Source organism: Aulostomus chinensis, chromosome 13 (genome assembly GCF_037954235.1).
Source record: "Aulostomus chinensis isolate RoL2024-O1b breed Wild chromosome 13, RoL_Achi_v1.0, whole genome shotgun sequence".
NCBI classification, from domain to species: domain Eukaryota; kingdom Metazoa; phylum Chordata; class Actinopteri; order Syngnathiformes; family Aulostomidae; genus Aulostomus; species Aulostomus chinensis.
Genome location: NC_141332.1, coordinates 6,753,999 through 6,780,170, shown reverse-complemented (window position 1 = coordinate 6,780,170; position 26,172 = coordinate 6,753,999). Strand labels below are relative to the sequence as shown.

The 26,172-nt window shown below is 48.8% G+C and overlaps 3 protein-coding genes across 4 annotated transcripts; 2 read left to right on the top strand and 1 right to left on the bottom strand.

The window, feature by feature from the left end:
* Positions 1–642: 642 nt before the first annotated feature.
* Positions 643–5,917, bottom strand: fam199x (family with sequence similarity 199, X-linked). Its single transcript, XM_086222875.1, has 8 exons — positions 5,614–5,917; positions 4,679–4,857; positions 3,913–4,132; positions 3,628–3,786; positions 3,314–3,475; positions 2,788–2,971; positions 2,576–2,679; positions 643–2,439 (listed from the first exon to the last, which is right to left on the bottom strand). Exons 2-8 carry the CDS (start codon positions 4,843–4,845, stop codon positions 2,266–2,268), a joined length of 1,170 nt encoding a protein of 389 aa, XP_086079001.1. The 5' UTR covers positions 4,846–4,857; positions 5,614–5,917; the 3' UTR covers positions 643–2,265.
* Positions 5,401–11,010, top strand: commd5 (COMM domain containing 5). Its single transcript, XM_086222879.1, has 7 exons — positions 5,401–5,952; positions 6,200–6,360; positions 8,245–8,273; positions 8,359–8,409; positions 8,503–8,598; positions 8,855–8,930; positions 10,328–11,010. Exons 1-7 carry the CDS (start codon positions 5,832–5,834, stop codon positions 10,427–10,429), a joined length of 636 nt encoding a protein of 211 aa, XP_086079005.1. The 5' UTR covers positions 5,401–5,831; the 3' UTR covers positions 10,430–11,010.
* Positions 11,011–15,281: 4,271 nt separating this feature from the next.
* Positions 15,282–23,988, top strand: LOC147250691 (LON peptidase N-terminal domain and RING finger protein 3-like). 2 transcript variants are annotated; one of them, XM_086222860.1, is made up of 12 exons: positions 15,282–16,100; positions 17,589–17,707; positions 17,795–17,917; positions 18,757–18,864; positions 18,951–19,164; positions 19,743–19,809; positions 19,922–20,036; positions 20,143–20,264; positions 20,736–20,894; positions 20,988–21,150; positions 21,236–21,385; positions 21,822–23,988. In XM_086222860.1, the coding sequence occupies exons 1-12, from the start codon at positions 15,395–15,397 to the stop codon at positions 21,978–21,980; spliced, it is 2,205 nt and encodes a 734-aa protein (XP_086078986.1). In that variant the 5' UTR covers positions 15,282–15,394; the 3' UTR covers positions 21,981–23,988. The 2 variants fall into 2 exon arrangements, with proteins under 2 accessions (XP_086078986.1, XP_086078988.1); XM_086222862.1 differs by lacking the exon at positions 17,795–17,917.
* Positions 23,989–26,172: the final 2,184 nt, after the last annotated feature.

Here is a 26,172-nt window from a genome sequence, read left to right as displayed (position 1 = left end):
TGTGGAGCGCACTAGCGCCACTTCGATCCGGAGGAACCGGAGAGACGGGCCGCCGGTGAGGAGCTCGAATCCCGGTCACGTCATGTTTGGTTGCCTGAGAAACCGGAAACTCCTACGACGATAAAAATGGTTTCTTATATACGGGACCTGGGATTTAAACCCTGCTGGCAAATATGTAGATGAAGAAGGTTGAAGACTACAACTGTGAAAGCACGAAGCCGTTTCTTCACCAGAAGAATCATCAGTCAGGCAAACTGGACTCACCTGACTCACCAGGACTCACCTGATTAACCAGGACTCACCTGACTCGCCAGGACTCACCAGATTAACCAGGACTCACCTGACTCGCCAGGACTCACCAGATTAACCAGGACTCACCTGACTCACCTTGCTGCTCTGCTCGTCCCAAGTGAAGGGTTTCACCTTACAAGCGGAAGAAGATGACTTCAGGTTCTTAGCAGCTTCAGAACTTCATTTCTGTTGGACGCTCCTTGGACTTGTGGGTAGGTTGCAGGCTGTCAGAGTGGATGTCTTAGTGACTTCCATCAGATATGGAAACGCGTTCCCTCCAGGCAAAGCCATCTGGCCCAAGTCTATACATTATTATGTAACTATATCAGTTCTGTTAGACAGAAAACCACGAGACCTGTGAGCGGATGCAACATGATTTATTTGTCAGATTTTACACTGCAAGAACATTTGAGAACCTCTGGGTGGAACATTTGCAGCCGCAGCAGCAGCTCAGGTCACGTGGGAACAGAGTTCTATCTGTTATTGCAGCTGATGGTAGAAACGTGTGTCAGAACATGTCAGTTGATGTTTAATCACTTTATTAATCTTCAACAATTACACAGCACTTTATTTACACAGGTAACCGGTGCATCACGCCAGGCTACTTTTCAAAATTATCTTATTTTCAAAATAGAGTTTTACTGATTCAATTCTACAGAATACATAGAGCTGCTTTTCACATGATTGCTGCGAGGAACATGTATGGAGGAGAGAGACCAACACGTTACAGCGAGGAGAACCACGGGTTCCTTCCAGGTGGAGCGAGTACAAACAGAAACATGGAGACTAGAACTCAACGAAAGGCTTGTCTTTGTGTTGGTGGTTTGTCAACGAGACCGATGTCAGAATGCGGGGAAGGAGCTTGTGGGAGCTGAGTTAGAGGCTCGCCGTACAAGTGTAGAAACCTTGGGGTCAGACTGAAGACCAGGTCCAGGTCCTCCCAGGAGACGGTTCTGACAGCAGGAGTACCTGCATGTGCGGCATTAGGAAACCTACCAAAGATCGTGGTCGCTACAAGTCGCTAAAACGATGGCGGCAACGACTCAACTCAAGAACGAGACATTAACGTGACAAAATAAGACGAAATGATGCCATTCAGAGCGTTTAAGCTTTGATGACCAATGAGTTCATTAACTTGTCAGAATAAACACACACAAAGAAAAAAAATGAAGTTAAACCTGTCAGCAACATGGAGCAAGCAGTAATTATCATGTATTTACAACACTGCAAATGATGACGCCAGTTGGATACGCAGCTGCACGGAGACCTGACGCGAAGAAACCCTGCCGCGTTTCAGTGCTCCCTCTAAGCCTCGACAGTGACGTGGCACCACAACACTGAGCAGACAGACCACAGGGCAGCTCACTTCCTGCCCCAGCTGCAGCTCACTTCCTGCCCCAGCTGCAGCTCACTTCCTGCCCCAGCTGCAGCTCACTTCCTGCCCCAGCTGCAGCTCACTTCCTGCCCCAGCTGCAGCTCACTTCCTGGCCCAGCTGCAGCTCACTGGGGTCCAGGGCCTCAACTTCAACCTGTCACCATTTCAAGACCTTGTTCACATTTCAGAGGTTTTAAGTTCTGGATTTTGGTTTTCCTGGCTTGCTGGACAACAGCTGCAGGTGATAATGAAGCCGAGCTCCGCCCTCCGCTGCCTGACCGGTCGGTCTGCCAGTGGTGTCTCCATCACAGCAGTGGAGTCCTGCCCTTTCTGCATCTACTAGCAACCCTCATATGACTGCATGAAGCTGAACTTGTAAGCAGCAGCATTCTTGGTGTGTGTAGCCTCCTAGTATCGTTTAGCGTTAGCAGTACAGCGTAAACAGTCCAGCTCTTTTAGAAGCTCCTGCTGCCTATCTTGTGCTATTAGCATGCTAGCTAATGCAAAGCTAAAGCGTGCAGCCATCTGCCTGTGGGCTTGGTGTTAGAGTCTTGATGCGGAGGGCAGGCGTAGAGGGAGCACTGAGTCCTTCACTGGTGTCACATCAGTATGTCCAGGTCGTCGCCGTGGTCGTCCTCCTCCGTCACCCGCAGCGACAGCACCTCCTCGTTCAGGAACAGGCCACTAAGACGCTCTTTGCGGGCCTGACGCTGTTCTTTCAGCTGACGTTTGCGGAGTGCTTTCTGCTGCAGCTTACGCTGCTTGGAACGTTTCTGAGGAGACAAACAGCAATGATGTGAACATGGATGTTTAACAGCAGACGCAACAACAACAACTGTAAGCACAACAGACTCCATTTTGATATTTCCCAACTTATGGAGAATATTACTATCATTAAGAACTGCGTACTTTAGAGTCTCGTATACGTTCTGCGGCGCTGGACAGGTTCCCATCGCTGTGAGCTCTGCTGATGTTGGCTACGCTGCTCCCACTACAGGCTGACGCTGTACCACCTTCAACACAACACGAAATCCGTTACAACCAAGAGCGCCAACATGAAGGCTGTGTCCATAAATTCAATGTTATATTGTGGATAAATAAAGCAGGCTTCTCGGTCTTACCAGCTACAGAGTTGGAGGCTGTGGACCCAGCGGAGGAGCTGGCCGAGCTGACCATGCTGGCGTTACTGCTGCTGGCGCCACTGACACCGCCGGTGCTGGCGCTGCTGTGGCTGCTCCTTTTCCAGCCCTCCCTGGTGCTGCTGGCGCGCTGCCTGGGGCTGTGCTCCCTGATGTAGCTACGCACCTGGTGACCACACACAGTTGGCAAATCATTCTCACGTGCTGGAGCGCCATCTTTGCCATCCTGATTTACTGCTTCTGCTTAGCCCCGTGCTAATGGTGTGGTGGATAACTAATTTAATGGTGTGGCACGCAAGACTCCCCAGATGTTAGCGACCAAATTAAGATGGCGAAAGGCGCCAATTCCCTGAGGTTGTGTGCTGCAGCTCCGTCGCGTCAGAGTCTCCATCGATTCATCTTCAATTCATCCCAACAGCAGGAGACCTGCACCTGTGCTCCAACCCTAAGAAGAGTCCTGACTCTGAAGGCAGTGGTTGGAGGTGTCAGCGGGGGTGGGGGGGCTCACCTGTTTGAGTTTCTCATCAGTGAGGCAGTTGAGCTCAATGATGAACTCACTGTCGGTGGGGGAGATCTGAGCCGAGGGGTCGATGATCTTGATGATGTCCAGTTGCTCTCTCAGACCCATCTCTGTACTGACCTTTCGACTCAGGTACTCGATGTACTCCACCTGCAAACACACACACACACACACACGGAGGCTACAGTTTCCTTCCTTTTGTTCTGACATTTGATTACATGTACTGACTGTGGCTCAAGTACTCTAGTACTCTAGCACTCTAGCACTCCACCAGAGTACAGAAAGGTGTTGGCTTGCTTTACTTGCTCATCGTTGGTCATGGCGCTCCAAGGCAGCTCATCCAGGTTGCGATGAGGGTGGGCCTTGGGCTTCCTCTTGGAAAACAGACAAGGTGAACTTGGCACACTTGGGATGATGTCAGAGAGAACATCACTGCCACTGGCGATGTCACTTCCTGGCAACTGGGGTGAAACGTGACAAGTTTTAGTGCATTGTTTCAGAAGTTGATACCCAAACAAATGACAGAAGAACAGAGACCCCTGCAGGACTTCAGCTGAACCTGCAAGTCTTCGTAGTTCTCCACCAACCTGCCACTCGAACTCGCTGTCAGACCAGTCCCAGTAGGTGCTGATGGAGGAGGACACGTCGCTGCAAACGCTGCCCTCTGGGAACAAGTCCAGAGACGTCAGTTCCTGGTCATCCAGAAGGGAGTAACAGTCGTCCTGGTCACCCACAGACACGGAGGAGAAGAGCTCCTCGCTGCACTCTGAGCTGGCAACACTCGTTCCACAGGAAGTGAGGTTCCACCTGGAGAGCACAGGCAGCTCATTAGCATGGACCAAGCACTGTCCCCACCAAGTACTCCCCCCTCTATGGAGGGGAACAACCCCCAGGAATCACTGTGCAGCAACATCTTCACTCACAACGGGAACCCTTTCATTCAGTGGGAAGAGTTCAAGGGTAAATGTCTGAGCAAAGATGGAAGCTCCAGCACAAGAGGATGATGGGAAATGTAGAGCTGTCACATCTGGTCCATTGACAGGAACACGGGAAGGTTGAGGTTAGGACTTCTGGTCAGACAACAACAAGGACCAGGTGCCCCCTTCTAGGAGGTTATGGTCATGTGTTGGCCCTTTTTGTTCCTTTCAAAATACTGGATCTCCTCATCAATAAAACAAGAGGATCATCAACGAGGAGTACAGCGCTCCTGTAGCAGGTGAGAAGAGATCACCACAGACGGAGACCTCAACATATGACAGCTTCAGTTCCTAAACAATTATGGTAAAGGTGACTGATGTCCACACACACACACACACACACACACACACACACACACACACACAAACAGCTTGCCTGTTGCTGTGGAAGCGGTGCAGAGGGTCTGTCCTGTGACAGGATGAGAGTTGACATCCAAAGTCACTGACATCCAGCGTCCCTACGTCGCTGAGGTTGGCCCTCTGGGAGAGGAGAGGGAAAGGCTCCTCAGGGGCCAAAAACTTCTCATACAGAGAATCAGACATGGTTACCTGCACCTGGGACGGGTGTGAAAACAGTCGGATGCAGAATGTCAGACACAACACAGCAACAGTGGACAGACTAAACAAGGCCTCCAAGAACAGTAGAAGGTGTTACCAAGATCACGAGGACCGCAAAATGATTGACGTTCTGTCAGGAGACGTTACAAAGCTTCGACTTTACTGCCTCCAAAACTTTGAAGGCTTTTTTGTCAGAGTTCAACCACAGAATGTCTTCATGGACGGCAGCAGGCTGATCAACTAGATGACCCTCTCTCGCTCCCATGGTTACGCGTTTGACCGAACAAAGATTAGTTACCCACCAGATTGATGTCACACACTGATTTGAATTTAAGGCTCAAGGCTGGTCCAGCTAACGTTACCCAACAAGTGTGTGTGTGTGTGTGTGTGTGTGTGTGGTGACGTGCTAATACTGAGTAAATCCTGATATTGTTATCCTCCAGCACTAGATGTCACCCACTCCCACGTCCGTCTCGTCTTATCGATCACTTGTCCCGTTAGCCCCGTTAGCTAACAGCTAAACCTGCTGATCGGCTTCGTTCAATTCTCCATTTTTGGTTGGAGGCGCGTCTCCGCGTTCGGGAGAGTTGGTGGTTGTGTCGTAACAGCGACAGCGATTATCGTTAGCTAGTTGCTAATGCTCCAAACAGCCCAAAATGACTGAGCTCGTCTTCCTCCCCTCGGGGTGGTTCTGGTGGAACCGAAGCGCGCCAAAATAAACGACGGTGTAGAAACGCCAACAACAACACGAACCTTTTGTCGTTCACACGGTGGACATTTCTGCCACCTCCATCTGCAAATCCTTTCTTTTCCCCGATGTTATCGTTGCTGTCACCGCGAGACTCCCGGGAGCGAGACTCGCGTCACGTGACTGAAGGCGGAAGTTGCCAGGTAGAAGGACCTAAGCAGACGTCGGACCTGAGCTCGTGTTGGTGGTTTGGCTACTTAGTGTGCGCTCGGATCGCCCAGCCATGTCCCTGACCCCCGCCAAGGTCTCCAGCTTCCTGGGAGGCAGAATACCACCGGAGATCGAGTCCATGTCCAGGAACCTGAAGGATGTGGACCAGGAAACGTTCCGGAAACTCCTGAAGGGTACATGCCAGTTGAGCATTATCACACATCAAGCAGCTGCGCGGGCTGAATCCCTGCTACAAGGCTGGTTTGTTTATCTACGTACTATGTGAGGTCACCAGCAGCAGTTATTGACGGCGAATGACGTAGCCGGAGCGATCAAATCCCGCAGCATTCTGGGAGCCCGCCAGTGGGGGTGAGGCGGCCCAGTGCGTGCAGGGGGGTGGCAGGAGCGTCCTCATGCGCCGGTCTGCTCTTGTGTTTGCAGCGGTGGTCAGCGCCCTGGAGGGGAGGGACTGCAGGGGGGCGATGAAGGCACTGGCAGAGAGCAGCGTCCTCCCCCAGGAGAGGCTCGGTCTCATCGTGGCGGGGATGCACCGAGTGTTGTCCGAGGCCGTCCGCGTCCCCACGTCACTGCTGAAACAGGAGGTGAGCAGTCGCCGGGAGTTCTACGGTAACACCAAATAGCCGTGGAGACACACTTTAACCTGCCGTCACAACGGGGCGGGGCCAGCCGAGCCTGCTGCAGCTGTCACGGGTTCATTCGCAGGAAAGTTAAGGGAGTCTTCAATCAGCGGCACGAGAGTTATCACGGATGCTTCATTCGGTGTGGGCGGTAAATCAGTTAAGATGTTTAGCTCGATTATGTCTGTAAACGAGCGATAAAGTTAATGATTGTACAGTTTCGTTCGGCAGATACTTTGGTCCAAGGCGACGTACAACACCAGCGAGGATTTAGACCGGAGGGGAACCGTAAGCTCCTTTCACACTGCACCAAAAACACGGGTGAACTCTGAAAGGGTCGACTCTGCATTTCGACCCGCGTCCACCGATCCTCCAAGCGACCCGGGTGTTTAGCGGCTTTGCTCGGCTCGCCTGCAGTGAGAAAAAGGCAACCCGCGTTGTCTCAGGTTCATTCTGATTTTGTCACTGAGCCGCCTGTCAGGCTGTCATTGTGGAAGCTCTGGAAAAATAAAAAAAATGGGGCTGTGAGAGCTGCTGACTCATGTCTCAATAAAGTTTGGGCCTCTGCCATGAGATCAGTCTCCTGTTGATGTCCCCAGACGCCACTCCACTCCTGTTGTTCTAACAGTTCCATGAGGATGATCTCAGGTGAGTTCATCTCTGCTGGGGAACTCCCACCAACCGGGAACCCTGACGTGAACTGAGCAGGCGCCACCGAGTTGATAAACAACTTGTACCGCCATCTTCACATCACAACCGTATGGTGCTGCTTCCTAACTGCCAAGCAGGTCGTAGGCTGTCCGAAACCACAACTGGGGTGAGAAGCGACCCACTTTGTAACCTAAATTCCAGCCTAAACACGCCCACATTGTAGGTCGGTTCAGGTGCATCCTGCGAGCAACCCATGGCCCACAATGCACCGCGACTACTTCTTCGTCCCCTAAAAACTTGTGGACGCGCAAGTCAAGTTTGCACCACCAACAGTCTCCCATTCTTATGCAGCACTAACATTTATAGTCGTTGATGACTAAACTTTACAGGTGTGTTAATGTGCTTAATAATAGAGACTGAGTGAAAGGTGCTCAGAGTGGAATGCAGTGTGACAGCCAGGCCAGCAGGTGGGGCTTCCGTTGGTGCTGTCTACCTATTTGCAGTATCGGTGCTCTGCCAGCAGAGGTCGTGCTTCACCAATCTTCTAGGGTGTCTGAATGGTGCCGCCGTGTTTAGGTTGTAGGAGGACGACGTAGGTTGCTACTTGGCGATTCAAACGCAGCCTGGGACACCCCGGCTCACTTTTACGTGTAATGATGATGTTGTCAGCGCGATGACGTATGAGAGAGAAAAACACAGGCACGCAGCCGCACAGCAGGAGCTCAGACCCGCGTCTGCTGGAAGCTTGAATGAGCCCTGATGCCGAGTAAACGCGGGCTCAAAAACCTGCTTTGACCCGCGTGTTTCAGTGTGAAAGGGTATGGAGTGAATAGACAGAGGGGTTCAAGCTGGGGTGGCCGCGGGTGCTGCCGCCTAGTGGCGGAATAAGTGCCAGGGTTCATGTTGTTTTTCACGATGGCTGAACTCCACATATTTCGTGCACCATGACTACAAGCTGTTCACTGTGGAGGTGGAAAACCTCCCAGAATTCCTGCTGTGACGCCCTCGTGTGCTCCTGTGTTGCTGTTGTCTTTTCCCTGGTGTGATGGGTTTTGTGACCTCACGTAACTCGCAGCATGCTGAGGGTAAGCCGCCGTCTCTCGACCAGGTTAACCACCATACTCAGACGCAGAGCAAATATTGACTGTTGTTTATCATAAATGCAGAAATAAATATTGAGCTTGTGTTTCCTTGTAGGCCTTCAAAGAAGATCTCCGAGAACTGAGGCAAGACTCTCCTTCACGCTCTCTTGCTCCCTCCTCAGTCCGAGCTCCCCCATCGTGCTGACTCTGCCTTTCTGTCTTGCATCAGGATTCCGGAGGAGTTCATCACCGATTTCTCCAGTGTGGTTTTTGGGACTCGGTATGTTTTTACCACTCGCTGAACCTCAGCGGAGCTTCCATCTCCTTCCTGACTGCAGTCTCACCGTAGTCTCACGTGTTGTGGTGTCTGCAGGCGTGTGGCTCTCGAGGCGGCGACGTCTGACAATGATCCCCACCTGCCATCAGTGGAGGAGTTCAGATGGAGGGTTGACGTCGCCATTTCTTCGAGGTAAGACAGGGACGGCGCCGAGAGCGGCTGTGTCTTTGAACCTCTCGTCCCAGAAGTTCCTCTGTCGGGTGTCCGGACGAGCCCAAGAACCAGCTGAGGGTGGTGGGGTGGAGATGAACCCCCCCTGGAGAAGATGGAACCCCAGCAGAGACTCGGGGAGACTGAGATCAGCAGTATTTAGAACATTCATGACTGTCAGCTCAGCAGGAAGTCTGCTAGCACGGCGACTGCTCACAAGCATGTCCTCTGCCCCCAGCTCCCTGGCCAGGGCCCTGCAGCCGTCGGTTCTGATGCAGATGAAACTTTCAGATGGAAGCTTCCACCGCTTTGAGGTATTTAAACCGTTGAATCACTTCTGGCTGCGCTGCTGATCGGGCGTGGCTGGAGCCTCCCCCTCAGCGTCACACGTGTGGAGGTGGAGGCGTAGGGTGAGGAGAACAGAACCTGGCGGGGCGTGAACACTGAGCGAGTCCAGACTAACAGTTGCATTGTCAGGTACTTTGGATTCGTCAGTGAGGGAGAATCAACTTTTGAACTCACAACTATTTATTCTAAGTGTTGTGGGATCCAGACCTGCAAGTTTCCTGGCAGAAAGCAGGAGACTCGGGACAAAGACACAAATCCACTCAGGTCTCATGAAACCATCACCGCTGAGGTTCAACCCCTCCAGGTAGACTCGTCTTTGTCCCAGAAACCCTGGGTCAGGTTAGGAAAGCATTTGACTGGAACCCAGAAGATAATTCCTGGGTCCGCCAGGTTGGGCTGTGCTGCTGAGGGAACATTTACATGAATGGGATAGAAACTCTTGACCTGTGCTGACGGCCCCTCCCCCTGCTAGTGCCGGCAGCCATCTTTGCTCTCACCCCCATGACCACACCTCTACTGATCTCCAGAAGCTTGACTATAAGACCCCGCTGCTCACCTGTCAGGCCACTCATGACCTCACTCCTCCACACCTCTGAGCTGAGGAACATCGCCCCCCCCCCCTCCCCCACAACGCCTTTGTGTCCGCTCCACTGGTTTTTCTTCTGTCAGGTGACCTCCGGGCTTTGAAAGGTGCCTTCGAATAAAACGTGTTGTTATTTTTATCACAAATGAAAAAACTGATACCTCAATGGATCAGTGAGGCGCTCCAGTCAACAGGGGGCGCCACACGCCATATCTGCCACCTCATCCCAAAAAAGACGGAGCCTGAGTTCCAGCACAGCTGCCATGAGGCAGCCTGGTCCAGCGGTCCCCTCATCAGATGACAGCAGAATCACAGGTGAGATGCACAGGTTCTGTTGGCCGATGCACCGCATGGCCACCTGATAGTTGCTGCTGACTGGATCAGGACCAGGCTGGCGTCCGTCAACCAGCACAGCTACAAACCACCGCGCCGGAACCTTTGCCATCAGAAAGCAGACTCACAATTACTGTGGGACTCGCACAACATGGCCCCAGGGCCAGAACCGGCCCACTGAGGGCCTCCATGTTGTGGTGGTGTCGTAGCAGCCGCCGCCATCGCAGTCAACCCACCATCGCCGTCGACCCCCCCCCCCCCCCCCAGAAACCATCTGACTTCTTCAGTTTTTGTTTTTAACATTCAAATAAAGGTGATAACACCCTGAGAAGTCCAGTCTGCTTCCCCACCCCGTCCTGGACTTGAAGGGTCAACAATGAGAACTGACCCCCCAGATTACACCAGTATCAGTCTGACTGTGGGTGATGCTGCTGTTCTCCTCTTCAGGTGCCGGTGTCCAGGTTCCAGGAGCTGCGCTACAACGTGGCTCTGATCCTCAAAGAGATGAACGACCTGGAGAAGAGGGGCATTCTAAAGATCCAGGACTGACCCAGCACACGCTGCCGGCCCGCTGTGGTGATGACGGACTCCAGCTGCCTGGCTGCCAACCGGGGGAACTGGGAGACCATCAGTGTTGAGACGGCCAGGAAGACCCTGGAAAACTCCTGGAAACCAGCCATCTCCAGTCCTGGAGAGTTTTTAGAAAGAAAAAGAAATCTAGAAAGTTTTGTAAACCTGTACCTGCTGACCCAGAAGTCAAGATCAGCTGAGAACTGCGTCGTCCGTTCACCATCCAACCACAGAGGGAAGTAACTGTACATGTGGACCGGGGTTTTATTTGTCTGAGAATGGCAGGTTGGTGGAGATCAGTGACCAGAAGGAACTGGTAGAGTGCTGGACCAGCAGGTGGTGCTGCTGCAGGTATCAGTGCCGGTGGACTTGTCCCTGGTCTCGGCCTCAGGATCGCTTCGGCGGTCAAGTCTGCTGGCCGGCAGAACAATCGGCACCAGGCTGTGGTGGGTCCAAACATTCCGTCCTAATGATTATGTGAATATATGAGCTGCTGGAACCTGGGGAGCTTCCCAGGAATAAAACCTCCCCCTCAGTCTGGACTCTCTCTCCTCTGTGTTCACTGAAAGCTCATCCAAGGTGAAGATTTGTTGTGTTTTTGAAATGAATCGCTTCCAAAACTGTCACGTTTTATTATTGATGGAAGTAGAGCGAGGGTAACCGGGCTGCTGGTTACTGGTGAGTAACGGTGAACTAAGTTCTGAAGTTACCCTTGGTAACACTGGCAGAAAACCAATGGTTACATTTAAAGTCACCATTTCACCAAAGTACTTGTTAGACGAAGTGTGTGCTAATTCTACTTCAACCATGATCCTCCTCTGTAGATCTGCACAACGTTCAGCTTCAGAGGTAAAGGTACACGTGTGCGTGTACAAACACTCATGAGTATATTTCGATACACACACATATATATATATATGTATATATATGTATATGTGTGTGTATATATATATGTATATGTGTGTATATGTGTATATATATGTGTATGTGTGTATATATATATATATATATATATATATATATATATGTGTGTGTGATGTCTTCTATATGCATAAAAGACTCTCGAAGCGTGCAGGGTTGTGGTAACAGCAGGTTTATTCCACCTGCATTTATGACAAAAAGGGAACCACACGGAATGTCATCAGCTTGGACACAGCGCATGCTCTGTTGGAAAGGCAGCATCGTGTTAATACTAGCTGGCTAGCCCGAAAGGATATTTATCTTACTAACGATTAAAACACATAAAACAAATAAATAACTAAATAAAAACATGGCGAATTTACTCAAAAAATATAGTGACTAACCAAATAAAGCCAGCTTAACTTTTATATGCTTTTCTATTTAATTAACATTGTTTTTGTCCACCGACATTCCAGATACGTTACCTCGTGAAAATTCCTCCGTCGCTTTGAAGAATACCCATAAATCCTTGCGGTTACTATCTCTTGCAGGTACAAATTGTGAACAGCAGGTGGAACAGTTGTCCAATTTAGCGGGATTTAACCAAAACCTTTTTAACTATGTTTATATATATATATACACACACCCATGAGTGTATATATATATATATATATATATATATATATATATATATATATATATATATATATATATATATATATACATATATATATATACATATATATACATATCTATATACATATATATCTATATACATATCTATATACATATATATACATATATATATATATATATATATATATATATATATATATACACACCCATGAGAGTGTATATATATATACCACAGGTGTCAGTAATAACGCGTCATGTACAAGTTAATCCAACGTCCCTTTATCGCCGATATTTTTTTTATCGTGATTATCGCGCACGGTGCTTTCTGACCCTTTGCCTATTCCGCAGTTCACGGAAAACCAGAAGTGAACGCACCACTCGTCCCTCAGGCGAGATGCTGCCGGTTGCTGCTTGTAAACAAACAAAACAAACAGAGCAGAGGAGCGTTAAGGTGGGACGTACATGGAAAAGAACACGTTAGTTTTAAATGGACGGTTCAACTTCAAAGCCCTACCAGATGGAAGTCTTAACAGGAAACACGTGACATGCATTCACTGAAAAGCTGAATTTAGTTTCCACCGGAGGACAGCAGTCTTCAGTGGCGCCGTGAAGCACACAGCTGAGGCAGAGAGCCCTCCCTCCCTTCTGGCTGAAAATAACCACGACCATTGGAGGCGTCCACCACCCGCGACACCCCCACCACATCATTGGAGTCCTGACCTGTGTTGCACTGCCCCCTGTTAAATGAGCACTTTGTTTATTGTTGTTATTTAATTTATTCTGTGCATCACAGTTTGATGCAATGGATCAGGGTCATCCTTTAGTGTTGATGGCTTCATAGTTCAAGTACTTCAGTGAGTACTTGTAATCATTACTAGTATATTTGTTGGGCTGGAGTTGATCATTTATTTTTTTAACCTGTGCATCTTTTGTTTTGGGGGCAGCACAGTGCAGCAGTGGTCAGCACTGTGGCCCCCAGTAAGAAGGTTGTGGGTGGAGCCCCGGCTGGAGCACGGGGTCTTTCTATGTGAGTCTCCATGTTCTCCCTGTTCCTGCTGGGTTCTCTCTGGTACTCCAGCTTCCTCCACAGTCCAAAGACATCAAGAGGGGACCAGGTTAATCCAGACCTGTCCAGGGGGAAGGCATATATATACATGTATATATATATATATATATATATATATATATATATATATATATATATATATATATATGTGTATATGTGTGTGTGTGTGTGTGTATATATGTACATGTGTGTATATACATATATACATATATGTATATATGTGTATATATGTACATGTGTATATACATATATATGTATATATGTACATGTGTGTATATACATATATGTGTATATACATGTGTATATATATACATATATGTATATATACACATGTGTATATATACATATATGTATATACACACACGTGTGTATATACATATATTTGTATATATGTATATACATATATATATGTATGTATATACACGTGTGTATATATACATATATGTGTACATGTGTGTATATACATGTGTATATATATACATATATATGTACATGTGTGTATATACATGTGTATATATACATATATATGTACACATGTGTATACATATATGTATATACATATATATGTACGTATATACACGTGTATACATATATATGTATACATGTGTACATATATATATGTATATATGTACACATGTATATACACACATGTACATATATATGTACACATGTCTATACATATATATGTACAGATGTGTGTTTGCATGTGTGTGCCAATTATTTGTATATGTACTAAAAAGTATTGTTATGCAGCAAAGTACAATATTTTCAAACAAAATACGGTTTTATTTCAGAAGTGGAATAAAGACTTTCGAGTAGTAGTAGTAGTAACTTGAGTACTGACAGTCTGTTGTCCCATTGAAATTTTTATTGATTTATGATTTGTTTCACACCTTCTTATTGTCCAGATCTGGAGAGGTGCACACAGATGTGATACCTCTTTGTGTGTGTGTGTGTGTGTGTGTGTGTGTGTGTGTGTGTGTGTGTGTGTGTGTAAGAGAGAGAGACAGAGACACTGACTGGCTGCATGTGGGGTCAAAGTGTATTTGTGACCCTCAGTAACTGTGAGTGTCCTGGTTAGCATGTGTGTCAGCGCGTCTGTCCCTGCACGTGTCCACGTCTGTGTGTGGTATTGAGTTCAGGGTCTAGACCGCTCGACCTACATTAGCTGCTGCACTGCTGCCACCAGCATGGACACGGATCCACCCTCACTCTGCTCACCTCTCAAGCAAACAGGTTTTATTTTGAAACTGCAGGAAATACAAGCGATTGGCTTCAGGTGCTGCTAATAATAATATGTGATCTATTATTGGAGTAAACTGGAGGACAATCCCTAAACCAGAGAGCTGAACTTTGACCTTGACCTCAGTGTAACTTCCCAGGAGGAACACAGAGTGATGCTACCGTCACCAAACACCTATAATAACTGCACACTAGTGAGATATTACAGTCAGGCTACATAAAACACTACAGCTCCTTTACTGGGACACAAGTACAAGTACCCAGATGACATAGTACTCTGGTAAACATAGAAGTTTCCATTAAACTCAAACTGAGTTGAAGTAGAGATGGATTCACACTGAGTTTAGTAGAGTAACTGTACACAACTGCTGACCTTTAAAGGTGGTACGCACTCCAGGTGTGTTTGAAGTACATCATCTCTTTGTCTGATGTGTTTCTGGGCAAAAAAACAACCTTTTTCCCAAAGAGTAACAACAGTTCTTGGATAAATATTGTGGTGTAAAAGAACTGTATTCACATCGAAAAGTATAGTACCCGAACGCACAAATACTCAAAGAATGGATGCCTTGAAAGCTGTACTTGAGTAAAAATACTACAACTGGAGAGGGAATGGCTTGGGTGGAGCGCAGCGTTCCTACTCACAACATCCTGATCAGTGAGGGGCAAAGGTCAGCTGGTGACCCACTGTCCCAGTGTCTGCTGGTTTAACTGGTTCATTCATCACATAACCAGAGGGAACCACCGCAGACCTCATTCTGCTCACTATATAATAATGATGTCACTTCCCTCAGAGATTGGGGGGGGGGGGGCATGGTGACCCGCCACTGTTTCCCGGAGCCTGCATGCAGGTCAGACAGCCCCCCCTCCCCCTCCCCCTCCCCCTGTTACATGGCAGGTTGTTTTGTAACAGTTTCGCTTCGGTCGTCCAATCACAGCACTTGACCGGCGTCATGTGACAACTTTTACATAACCGTTTTTTTTTCCTCTGCCGCGGCTCGGTGGAGGATAACACCCGCCCCTCCCGGCGTCCTCGGCGAGCATGCAGGGGGGTCAGCAGCGCTTCCCGGCACACACCAACACGCAGCGGCAGCAGCAGCGAGATGCGGGCACAGCCGCCGGACAGAGGCTCGGAGGCGGCGGCCATGCTGCAGCTGGCGGCCGAGGCGTTCCAGGCCGGGAACTTCGACCTGGCGGCGGATATCTACGAGTGCCAGCTGGCGGGGGCCGGAGACCCGGTGAGCCGGCAGGAGCTGATGGTGAAGCGGGCGGACGCGCTCGCCTTCGGGGGCGATTTCCCCGCAGCCTTCGAGGTGTACCGACAAGCTGCGGAGGTGGATAGGCTGCTGCCGGCTCACCTGGCCAACCTCATAGACTACCTGGCCGGCCTCGCCAGACAGGAGGGCGGCGAGGTTCAGCACAGCATCCCGAGGAGAGGCGAGGAGCAGGCGGCGGGGGCGGGGAGCCCGTGTGTGGGTGCCGCAAGTTGCGGGTTCGAGGATTTCACCTGCCGGATCTGCCTGAGCTCGCTGTTCGAGCCCGTGACTCTTCCGTGTGGACACTGCTTCTGTAGGAGGTGTCTGGAGAGGGAGAGGAAGGAGCGGCCGGTGGTATGCCGGGAGTGCAGGGACAGCTCCAGAGTCGCCGACGTCCAGAGCTACCGGGTGAACGTGGTGCTCAGCGGCCTGCTGGCCAAGCTGACCCCGGGCCTGCACCGCGCCGGTCGGCTGAGGCGGGAGGGCAACGGGCTGTACGCGGAGAGGAAGATGGAGGCGGCGCTGGAGAAGTACAACCAAGCCATCCTGATAGGTAGAACACCTCCACCTCCTTTCGTCAAGATAGAGCTTTACAGAACGTGTCTGTACCGGTAACCGCGAGGCTCATCGACCATGCTGATGTTTGACGTCAGCTGCCCAGTCATGACATAAAGACCCACAGACGCGCGCGCGTGTGCGCGTCATCGTCTCCACGTGTTGGATAACAGGTTTATGTAGGCTGGCCTAGTGAACCAAACATTGCGTAAGCACCCCCCATTGTGTAACGTGAGATCGCTGCGAATGTGGGTCAAGGGTATTATTGCAGGTCACCACTAGGAAGACTGAGCTCCCAGCAGTGGGCGGGTCCCAGACCTGGACCCAGACCCGGTCCTGTTTTTTAGGGACAGGGTGGTGATTAGTGTGGATCACACCATAAGCTGACTACTGCCACCAGTACTGCTGTTGCTGGTTCTGTACTCCGTGTCATCTGGTACCTGCTATGACCTAGTTTTAGTTGATGATGTCAGATGTGGGAAGTTCATCTTCCCAGATGTTCCAGTCCTGTGAGCAGGAGGTGGCGGTTAGCTGTCCACTGTCACACCACAGTGCAGGAACACGTTGTCTGCTGCACTCTCACTTGTCTTAGCGAGGTGTTTCGTTTCCTGCTCTGACAGTTTGACCTCTGCTGCCCTCCAGCCTGCAGCGTCTCACGGGTTTGTTGTTAAAGCTGAAGATACTGAAATCAAACTGGCACGTCACTGTCGAGTTTGTGTCACCAGCGCCACTGACTTGATGGAAATATGACTTGTCCAATAAAAACATAGGAATCTGCTTGTGGCAGACCCAGCCTAGAAGGTGTGTGTGAGGCTCACTGTCATATTTGCATAAGTTTTGAATAGTTATGAAACCTAGAATGTGGGTGACCTTGATCGTGCTGCATGGGTTTGGAAGGCAGCCTTTTTTTTTTTCCTGCAACACATTTTGTGAGGCAGCATCAGAGCTGTTAGAAAATGTCCTTTCAAAAGACCAAAGGAAGGAAGCAGCATTGTCAGCATAGCCGTGAAGTTTCAAGTCACCGCACCAGGGTGTGAAAGAGCAGTCTCAGATTAGGGTCATGAACCACGCAGGTGGAACTGGAACATCCTTCCTCAGTCATTGATCCTGCAGGAATGCCACCCGCTGATTCCCGCTCTTTAAATCTGCTTTTTCTGATCACGCTGGAGTGACACGCTTGTGAGTCAGGTGACCAGTTTGGTTGAGATGTTGTGTTGGTGCGAGCATCGACCTCCAGACTCCAGGAAGGAAAAACTCTCAGTGAAAGAGAATAATAGTGTTCATAAAGAACATTCCTCTCTAGTCACTGATCATTTTGCAGGATCAGTCAAAATAATCCCATGAGATGTTTTTTCAAGTCATGCAGACTGAACCAAACTACAATCAATGAAAAACTGATGATGGATCCTTCCGTGTCACTGAGTGGTCTCAGGTACGGAGCAGTGTAACGTGTGAGATGTGTAACCATCCCTCCTGTTGACTCCAGCCCCCATGGACCACATCCTGTTCAGTAACCGCTCCCAGATCCACTCCAGCCTGAAACACTACGAGAAGGCCCTGATGGACGCTGAGACGGCCTGCGCACTCAAGCCTCTCTGGTCCAAGGTACAAAACATTCACCCGCTCAGATGTACCGGCTGCAGTTAGAGAGCAGACCCCTTCATGTGAACCGTCCTGTGGTCCTGCCGACAGGGTCATGTCCGTAAGGCCCAGGCGCTTGTGTCTCTGGGCAGGACGGATGAAGCTCTGAGGGAGTTCCTGCTGTGTCTGTCCATAGAGCCCGACTGTAGACTGGCCAGGGCGGAGGCCCACAAGGTAACCCTGCCCCTGGTTCAGGTTTATGTCCCAATCATTTCAAAACCACACTACAAAGATTTGGATCTGGAACTTTTTCATCAACCCAAACTGTAGAGGAATTTTGTGTGAAGAAGGAATTGTCAGACACCAGAACCAGGCTAGAGACTCAGACTGGACACTGTACTGGATGTCCACGACAGACGATCGAGGTTGGCTGTGAGATGAGGTCCAGTCGGCTCCCCCAGAGCATCTGAGTTCCTCCCTCCTAAACAGTCATACTGGTAACGTCAGGCACACCCAGTAACACCTGGGTGGAACGTCCGGCACAATGCGACCTTCACACAGTCTAAACACACAAATTCACGATTATGAAAGGTACCAGAGGTTCCTCCCTGACCCAGCTCAAGGCCCTGGGGTCAGACCAGCTTTTAACGTACAGACAAATTAGGAAGGTTCAAACACAGGACGCCAGATAAAACTTATCACAAACCTGAAGCGTTAATCTTCGGTGTGCCGCGTCCAGCTGACTAATCACGGCTGTTCTAACCAGTGACTAGAACCTGTGAATACACAAGAAGTCTATTCTGATGGATGGCGCATCACTGCACCAACAGATTGAGCCGGACAGGAAGTCTCCATAGTTATGCCACTGTCGATCTGGTCAGTGTCCAGAATAAAATAACACCAGGAGCAAACTCCTGATGGCAGGAACAGAGCAAGGACACGTATGACCTCCAACCCTACGAGCCCTTGATACAAACACGTAAATTGGAGACAACTGCCGAATAAGCAGAGTCTGAGATGGTTGGCTGAAAAGCTGCAGCTGTGCCCGTATAACCTAGCGATTCCTCTCCCAGCTCCTCAGTGATATCCTGGCTCCAGTGACCGACCAGGTCCCTGGACACTTCCTAGACTACACTACGTCCAGGGTTCACATCAAGACCAGCATCATGACCCCCACCCAGGTAAGAGACCCCCTTACTGTTGTCAGTCGGCTCTGTCCCAGCTGGTTCACCCTCAGACCCCATGACTTTGTATGTTTGACTCTTAGACCCACAGCCCCACCCAGCCATCATCAGGGTCCAGTCCTGCCTCCACCCCTCCTGCAGCAGAGCAGGCAGATGGCTTGGAGGGCAAAGGTCAGGGGACGCCGGAGGCCAGGGGACTGGACCATTGTTTCCTCCTCAAACGAAAACGAAAGAGCCCAGACTCGGAAGAGGAGGGAGGACGAGAGAGAAGCGACGATTACAAGAGATCCAAGTCAGGTGAGACGCTGGAGGGCAGAGCACATCTCCATGGTGGCGCCGTGATTTTATCCAGCATGAACATTCACATTAGCAGAAGGGCTGATCCCACTAAGATTTCCTCACATTCTGCAAATGCTAAATTCAAACCAACCATTGTCTTCCGCTTACTCCTGTCGGGGGGGGGGGGGCTGGAGCCTATCCCAGCGGCTATGGGCGAGAGGCAGGGTTCACCCTGGACAGGTCACCAGTCCATCGCAGGACCAACATAGAGAGACAGACAACCATTCACACTCACAGTCACACCTACGGTCAATTTAGAGTATCAATCAGCCTCGTCCCCTCTTGATGTCTTTGGACTGTGGAGGAAGCTGGAGTACCAGAGAGAACCCAGCAGGAACAGGGAGAACATGGAGACTCAGACAGAAAGATCCTGTGATGGAGCCGGGACTCGAACCCGGAACCTTCCTGCTGGGGGGCCACAGTGCTGACCACTGCACCACCGCGCCACCGCTAAATTCCATATTAAACTCAAATAACCTCGATTGTCAAACTTGTGATGTTGTGCCTCATGTTTCCCATTTTGTCACCTCATGTAGATCCAGCAGCAGCACCTGATTCTCTGGTTCTGGACCCGACTGATCTGGAATGTTCTCTTTGTATGAGGTGAGCTTCACTTCATATCAGCTCATAGGAAAATCCTTCACTTGCAGCTGGTCTTGAATCATAAAAGTGAGATTTGATAGAAAGGTGCAACCGTCCTCTGTTCCCCGTCCAGGCTGTTCTACGAGCCGGTGACAACCCCCTGCGGTCACACCTTCTGTCTTCAGTGTCTGAAAAGATGTTTGGACCACAACCCCAAGTGTCCACTCTGCAAAGAGGAGCTGTCTGAGGTACGGATGCAGTGCAGTCACAGATCGGTGGTTATTTTTGTACAGCTGCGTAGCCTCAATGTGACTTACAAATGTAACAAAGTATTCTTATGTAATTTCCTTGCAGTATCTGGTCCAGAGGCAGTACTGCAAGACAGTATTAATGGAGAACCTGATATCGAAGTATCTTCCCTCTGAGCTCATGGAAAGACAGAAGATCCACCAGGAGGAGATGGCTGAACTTTCCAAGTACGCTGAATACTGTCTCTTCCTCCTCCTCCCTCCTGCCCTCATAGACGATGTCTTATGTTTGAGCCGTGACATAATTGCTCCTGTGTGAATGTCCTTGTCTATTGTTTGACCTCTGACCTCGCTGACCCCTTGACCTCTTCAAAATCATCAAGTATCATGTTTGCTTCAGTATGGAGCAACCCTGATTCAGCCAGTGCATTTATAGCTTCAAGGGTCAAAAAGTCAATCACACACACACACACACACGCATGTAGAAGCAGTGGTCTTAATGGCCGTTGTTGATAGTGTCATGTATTTCCCTGATTGTGGGAAGTATTTTGATCACATGGTTTTTGCGTGTCTGCCACCACATGCGGGAGGCAAGTCATTGTGCTTCAGTATGCACTTCCCTACTATTCTCATCAAAGTCTGCAGGACTCGAAAGGGTCCTGGCACATTTAACCGGCGTATCTGTTCTGGTGTCTCTAGTCTCAACACCAACGTGCCTATATTTGTGTGCACCATGGCCTTCCCCACTGTGCCGTGTCCTCTCCATATCTTCGAGCCCTGCTACCGACTGATGATCCGCCGCTGCATGGAGACAGGAACCAACTGCTTCGGCATGTGTCTGGGAGACAGCTTGAAAGGGTTAGTGCTGGAGGGATCTCTGCCTCACCCGTGGCTGTCAGTGTGTGTACCAGTACATCCAGGAAGTGTAATCCCGCCTCCCTCTGTCTCCAGGTTTGCAGACTACGGGTGCCTGCTGGAGATCCGTGACGTGAAGTTCTTCTCTGATGGCCGTTCAGTGGTGGACTGCATCGGCAGACGGAGGTTTAAGGTCCTTCAGCACCGCGAGCGGGATGGATACAACACTGCTGATATTGAGTACCTGGAGGATGTGAAGGTATGAGCAAGAGGCAGGGGAGGGTGGGGCGGCTGAAGAATCGTAGCTCATAAGAGTGTGTGTGTGTGTGTGTGTGTGTGTGTAGGTGGAGGGTGTGGCAATGGGTGAGCTACAGTCTCTCCATGATGTGGTGTACGACCAGGCCCTGGTGTGGGTCAACTCCCTGAAGGCTGAACAGAAGGCACGGATAGAAGGACACTTTGGACCCATGCCTGAGAAAGACTCTGAACTTCCGGTACACACACACACACACACACACACACACACACACGCGCCCACAGTAGATGTTGGCATCTTGGTGATTTGTCTGTCATATTCAGACATTCACAAACACTCCTCAAACCAACCGTGACCTCCTCTAATTCGAGCTTGGACTCTGAAACCCTCCAAGCTGTAAGAACAAATGTGTTCCTTGAACAACTTCTTTAGCTTCCAGATTGTTTTCTTGATTTTAAGTTGCATCATTTGAATTGTGAGAACTTTGTTAAAATCAAGTACTTCCTTCCTGTTGTACTGCGTGAAGCACTTGTGTCTTTGAACAACCTACATTTTTTTCTGGTGTTTTTCAGCCTGGACTCTCTGATCTTGAGTGAGTCCGACCTGGTTGACCAATTTTCAGAGTGGCCCCAGCTCTAATAATTCTTTGACTCTTTGTCCTCCTGTGTGTCCAGGCCAGTCCCAACGGTCCATCGTGGTGCTGGTGGTTACTTGCCGTTCTTCCGCTAGAGGGCCGAGCTCAGCTGCCCTTCCTGGCCATCACGTCTCTGAAGGATCGCCTCAGCGGGATCCGCAAGGTGCTACTCTTCATGGCCCAGAGCAGACACCGGTGACCAACGGTTCCAGCCCGGCGTCCTCCTTCCTCCAAGCAGCAGTTGAGCCGTTGTTCTCCCTCACATGCACAAAGAACTGATGCTGATGTTGTAGCGCTCCCTCGACACCTCAGAGTCGGACTGATGAGACGTTCTTCACACCTTCCGCAGAGCAACGCCTGTCAGCTGGCAGCAGATCACGTTCAGACTGGAGGGAAAGGGACTTCTGCTCCAGGACGATTCACTGTCGTTTGGATGTGAGCTTTAAAAGCATCCCACCATCCTTTGCACCCTTGGGTGTCGTAACTATGCTGATGATAACGCGCACACATCCAACAGCTTCCTGACTCCTGCAGCATCCTGGAAACGTGGAGCTGGTTCTGTTGAGAAGTTTTCATCTTTCCACTATTGCCTTTCTGGCACCCTTCCATTTTGTAGTTCTCTGCTCTTCCTGTTGCATTGCTTGTTAGTAATGTACGTTTTATGTGTGTGTGACACATCAAAATGGGAAAGACAATCTTCCAAGTCTGATGATGCTCCGAAAGAGCGAGCAGCTTCTCTGGACTGAAGTTCTCTGGCTCCAGGTGACCCCTCTACTGGTTTTTCACACCCTTGATAGTGAATTCAAGACCAAACCCACTGCAGGTGAGTCAGTAATGCTGATTCAGCTGCAGTCACTGATTGAACCTCTAGATTCTTCCATCTCTTTTGCCTCCTCGGGGGGAGGTTGTGGTCTTGTCTTTTTTTCATTCTGTTTCTTTTCTATTTGTTGTATTTTCTCCATTATTTATTTTTCATTATTTATGCATGCAGTGACATTGTTTACATTTCACAGAGATATGCTGAGCTGCTTATTCTCCAAAGGCATATTTTTTTATTTGACCTTTGCCCCCCCACCATGTGCTCTCACACACACACACACACACACCAGTAATAATGCCCTGGTTCCTGATGGCAGGACACTGGCCCACCTTATTTAACCTTCATGCTTTCTGGCATTGAGACTCAACAGCAGAGGAACACTTCTCCATCAGATCCAGATGTTTTTTTTGGGGGGGGGGGTGCTGCTGCGCTCCCCCAACGTCTGGATTTGAATCCACTACCAAGAATCCAAGAACGAATGGATGGAATTACTGGGGTGAACTTTGTCCCCAAGCATGAGAAGCTCAGTGTCTTTCCATCAGGCTGAGCCTGCTGGTGCGCTGCCCCCCCCCCCCCCCCGTGTGGGAATGAAATTAAAAAGGAAACAAGTATGAAAACACATTTTGACAAAACTCTCAATGAATTTGTTTCATGGTTTTTACTTGGCAAAGGTTGAGCTTTGCCTTCCTTTTCTATTAACTTTGGATTCCTTTGTTCATGAATTGTTTGCATTTGTGTCATTTATTCATAATCGAAGAGGGAGCTTCATGTCAGGCCATGGCTTCGGTCTGTTCTACAAAAGGGCCACGTGATGATGTAAAACGGTGGAACAATGAGTCGTTGATGTCATACTGATGCACTTCTGCGTCCTCTCTGGTTGCAACATGACACCAAATCACACAGCTTCTAGGTGAGGGCACGTGAGCTTGGCCCCAGAGTGGAGTGACCCTCCTGAGTTCAGGTCAGGCTCTCTGGAAACCGGCAGAAACAAATCCCAAATAATTGCCCCTGTAATGTTTTGCTGAAAAGGGAAAAGTCATCAGTCACATGTGATCCGATCTGCACTGTAGAAGGATCGCAGGCAGTTCTCATTCTGAATCCAGACAAATGTGAAGCCTTGAAGGTAAAGGGAACATCCGCTCTCAGACAGATGCAGTGACTCCTCCTCAGACTAAAGCAGCGAGTGTTTCTCAGCTCCTTCACCCCGCGCAGGTGCAGCATGACGCCGTGGCTAAAAACGGATGCCTGTGAGTCCTAGTTCACCTGTGAAAGCAGCTCTAGTGCCTTAAGTTGGACTTCTTTGGTTTTCACATTGATGTAAAGCTGTAATGGTAACTTCTACTGTGTGCAGAAACCAGTGTGGTTCCTAAATAATATTTGAAGACAATACGATTTGTTGGTGTCATTAATTTGGGATCTGGCTGGATCTCTGTGTCATGTAGCAGAGCCTGAACTGGCGTCGTCTCCCCGCAGCAGAGTTTCTTCCCTCGTTATTCTGCTCTGACTGATGAGACACTCGGACCTTCAACAGTTGCTGCACTCCTCACTTTGAAACCTGGTGTTAAGATAACTTCATTTATTCACTCAAAAACTAAATCCAGGAACACATGAAGTATACAATTATAGTTATGCACATATACGTATATATACACATTTACAGGTGTGTATATATACATACACATATACGTGTGTACAAACATATACATGTGTTCATATATATATACACATATGTACATATATGAATGCGTATATATACATATACCCCCATGTGTGTGTGTGTGTTTGAAAGAATTTGTTGTCTTGCAGTGATTATGAGACGATTGATATCACTCTCCTGTATGTACAGTCAACATGAAGCTACTGCTAGCATCTGCTAATTTAAGCTATGCTTAGTTGATTAGATGCTACAGCTAGCATCTGCTAATTTAAGCTATACTAAGTTAATTACATGCTACAGCTAGCATCTGCTAAATTAAGCTATGCTTAGTTAATGAGATGCTTCAGCTAGCATCTGCTAAATTAAGCTATGCTTAGTTAATAATATGCTTCAGCTAGCATCTGCTAAATTAAGCTATGCTAAGTTGATTAGATGCTACAGCTAGCATCTGCTAAATAAAGCTATGCTTAGTTAGATGCTTCAGCTAGCATATGCTAAATTAAGCTATGCTTAGTTAATTAGATGCTATAGCTAGCATCTGCTAAATTCAGCTATGCTTAGTTAATTAGATGTTATAGCTAGCATCTGCTAAATTAAGCTATGCTCAGTTAATTAGATGCTACAGCTAGCATCTGCTAAATTAAGCTATGCTTAGTTAATGAGATGCTTCAGCTAGTCTCTGCGTATAGCAGAGCATAGCTTTACCTCATTTTCTGTGTTGACTAAAAGACAAAATCGAGGCCTACATTAATAAGTGCTTTTTTCACTGCTGGTGGGTGAAAATGGCGGCTATGAAACAGAGGCAGTTCTCAGTATTCATGCTAACTACTCAGCTGCTGTCTGTAGCTTTACACTTTGCGGAAACATACTGAAGGAGGTCCAGTCTTTTCTCACTGAAAAAGTGACTTTAACAAAAGTAGTAAATGCTCTGATTTTACTGACCTGGTTCCCCCAAACCAGATGATGTCACCAAGGCTAAAATAAATTGGTGTTTATGATAATGCGCTGTGAATATTTGCTTTAGAGTCTTCAGGTCTGTCCATCACATAAGAACTACAATGTGAATGTTGAAAAGTTCTGATCATTTCTCTTCTATGCAAACCAGAAGGATGAGGCTCAGCGTTCTGCTCATGGGCACTTGAAGAAGTGTTACTACCTCTAGCGTCCTCCATGACAACGTGAGACAGCACAACGCTGTCAGAGTTGTTGTTCCACCTGTTTGAAAGCAGAACTGCAGTCCAATCAGTGCTGAAAGTGTATCCGTTGCTGTTTGTGCCCATTTAAGAACTGAGAGTGAATTTGTAAAAATACAAACTTAGTTGTGATATGAATATCTGACCTGAGGGCCAGCGTTTGAAGCTCCAGCGTCATCCTTTCTAGAAATGACGCTGCCTCCAGGTCGGTATGATCTCACATCTGATCACAAGAACTATTTTGTGGGACTTCAGAAAACGGAGAGTCCTACTCTCTCCATAGAGTACATTCACACCCAGAACAGTCTGTTCTATGTTCTAGGACACTGTCCTCTGCTAGAGAAAGAAACCATTCTATTCCTTATGTCATTTTATCTCCGCAAACAGTTTGACAGCTGCTACTTCGCTACTTAGCTACTGCTGCTACTTAGCTCCACTTTTGAACGCTGGCTGAAGCCCTCCTGCTCTCAATCTCTGGGTCGACCTCAGTCACCACTTTGCAATACTCTCATGGTGTGAAACTCCTGGACACTCCTCACACTGAGAGATGAGAGGATCCTGGACATCTTTGTGATGCTTTGTGTTCCTGTCTGTTTGAACAGTAAAACTTGAGGATGCAGTTTGCAGAAGCTGATGAATAAACAAGAAGACTGGAATAAAGACTGCCTCTGTTTGTGTCCTTCAGGCCCTGCTGGCACTCACAGTTTAGATCATCTATCAG

Coding starts and splice junctions, on each gene's coding strand:
- commd5 (XM_086222879.1), top strand. CDS start 5,832: ATGTCCCTGACCCCCGCCAAGGTCTCCAGCTTCCTGGGAGGCAGAATA. Junction 5,953..6,199: donor GTTCCGGAAACTCCTGAAGG/GTACATGCCAGT, acceptor TTGTGTTTGCAG/CGGTGGTCAGCGCCCTGGAG. Junction 8,410..8,502: donor AGTGTGGTTTTTGGGACTCG/GTATGTTTTTAC, acceptor TGGTGTCTGCAG/GCGTGTGGCTCTCGAGGCGG.
- fam199x (XM_086222875.1), bottom strand. CDS start 4,845: ATGTCTGATTCTCTGTATGAGAAGTTTTTGGCCCCTGAGGAGCCTTTC. Junction 2,680..2,787: donor AGCCTCCAACTCTGTAGCTG/GTAAGACCGAGA, acceptor GTTGTGTTGAAG/GTGGTACAGCGTCAGCCTGT. Junction 2,440..2,575: donor AACGTATACGAGACTCTAAA/GTACGCAGTTCT, acceptor TTGTCTCCTCAG/AAACGTTCCAAGCAGCGTAA.
- LOC147250691 (XM_086222860.1), top strand. CDS start 15,395: ATGCGGGCACAGCCGCCGGACAGAGGCTCGGAGGCGGCGGCCATGCTG. Junction 18,865..18,950: donor GCATCATGACCCCCACCCAG/GTAAGAGACCCC, acceptor TTTGACTCTTAG/ACCCACAGCCCCACCCAGCC. Junction 20,265..20,735: donor GAGATGGCTGAACTTTCCAA/GTACGCTGAATA, acceptor TGGTGTCTCTAG/TCTCAACACCAACGTGCCTA.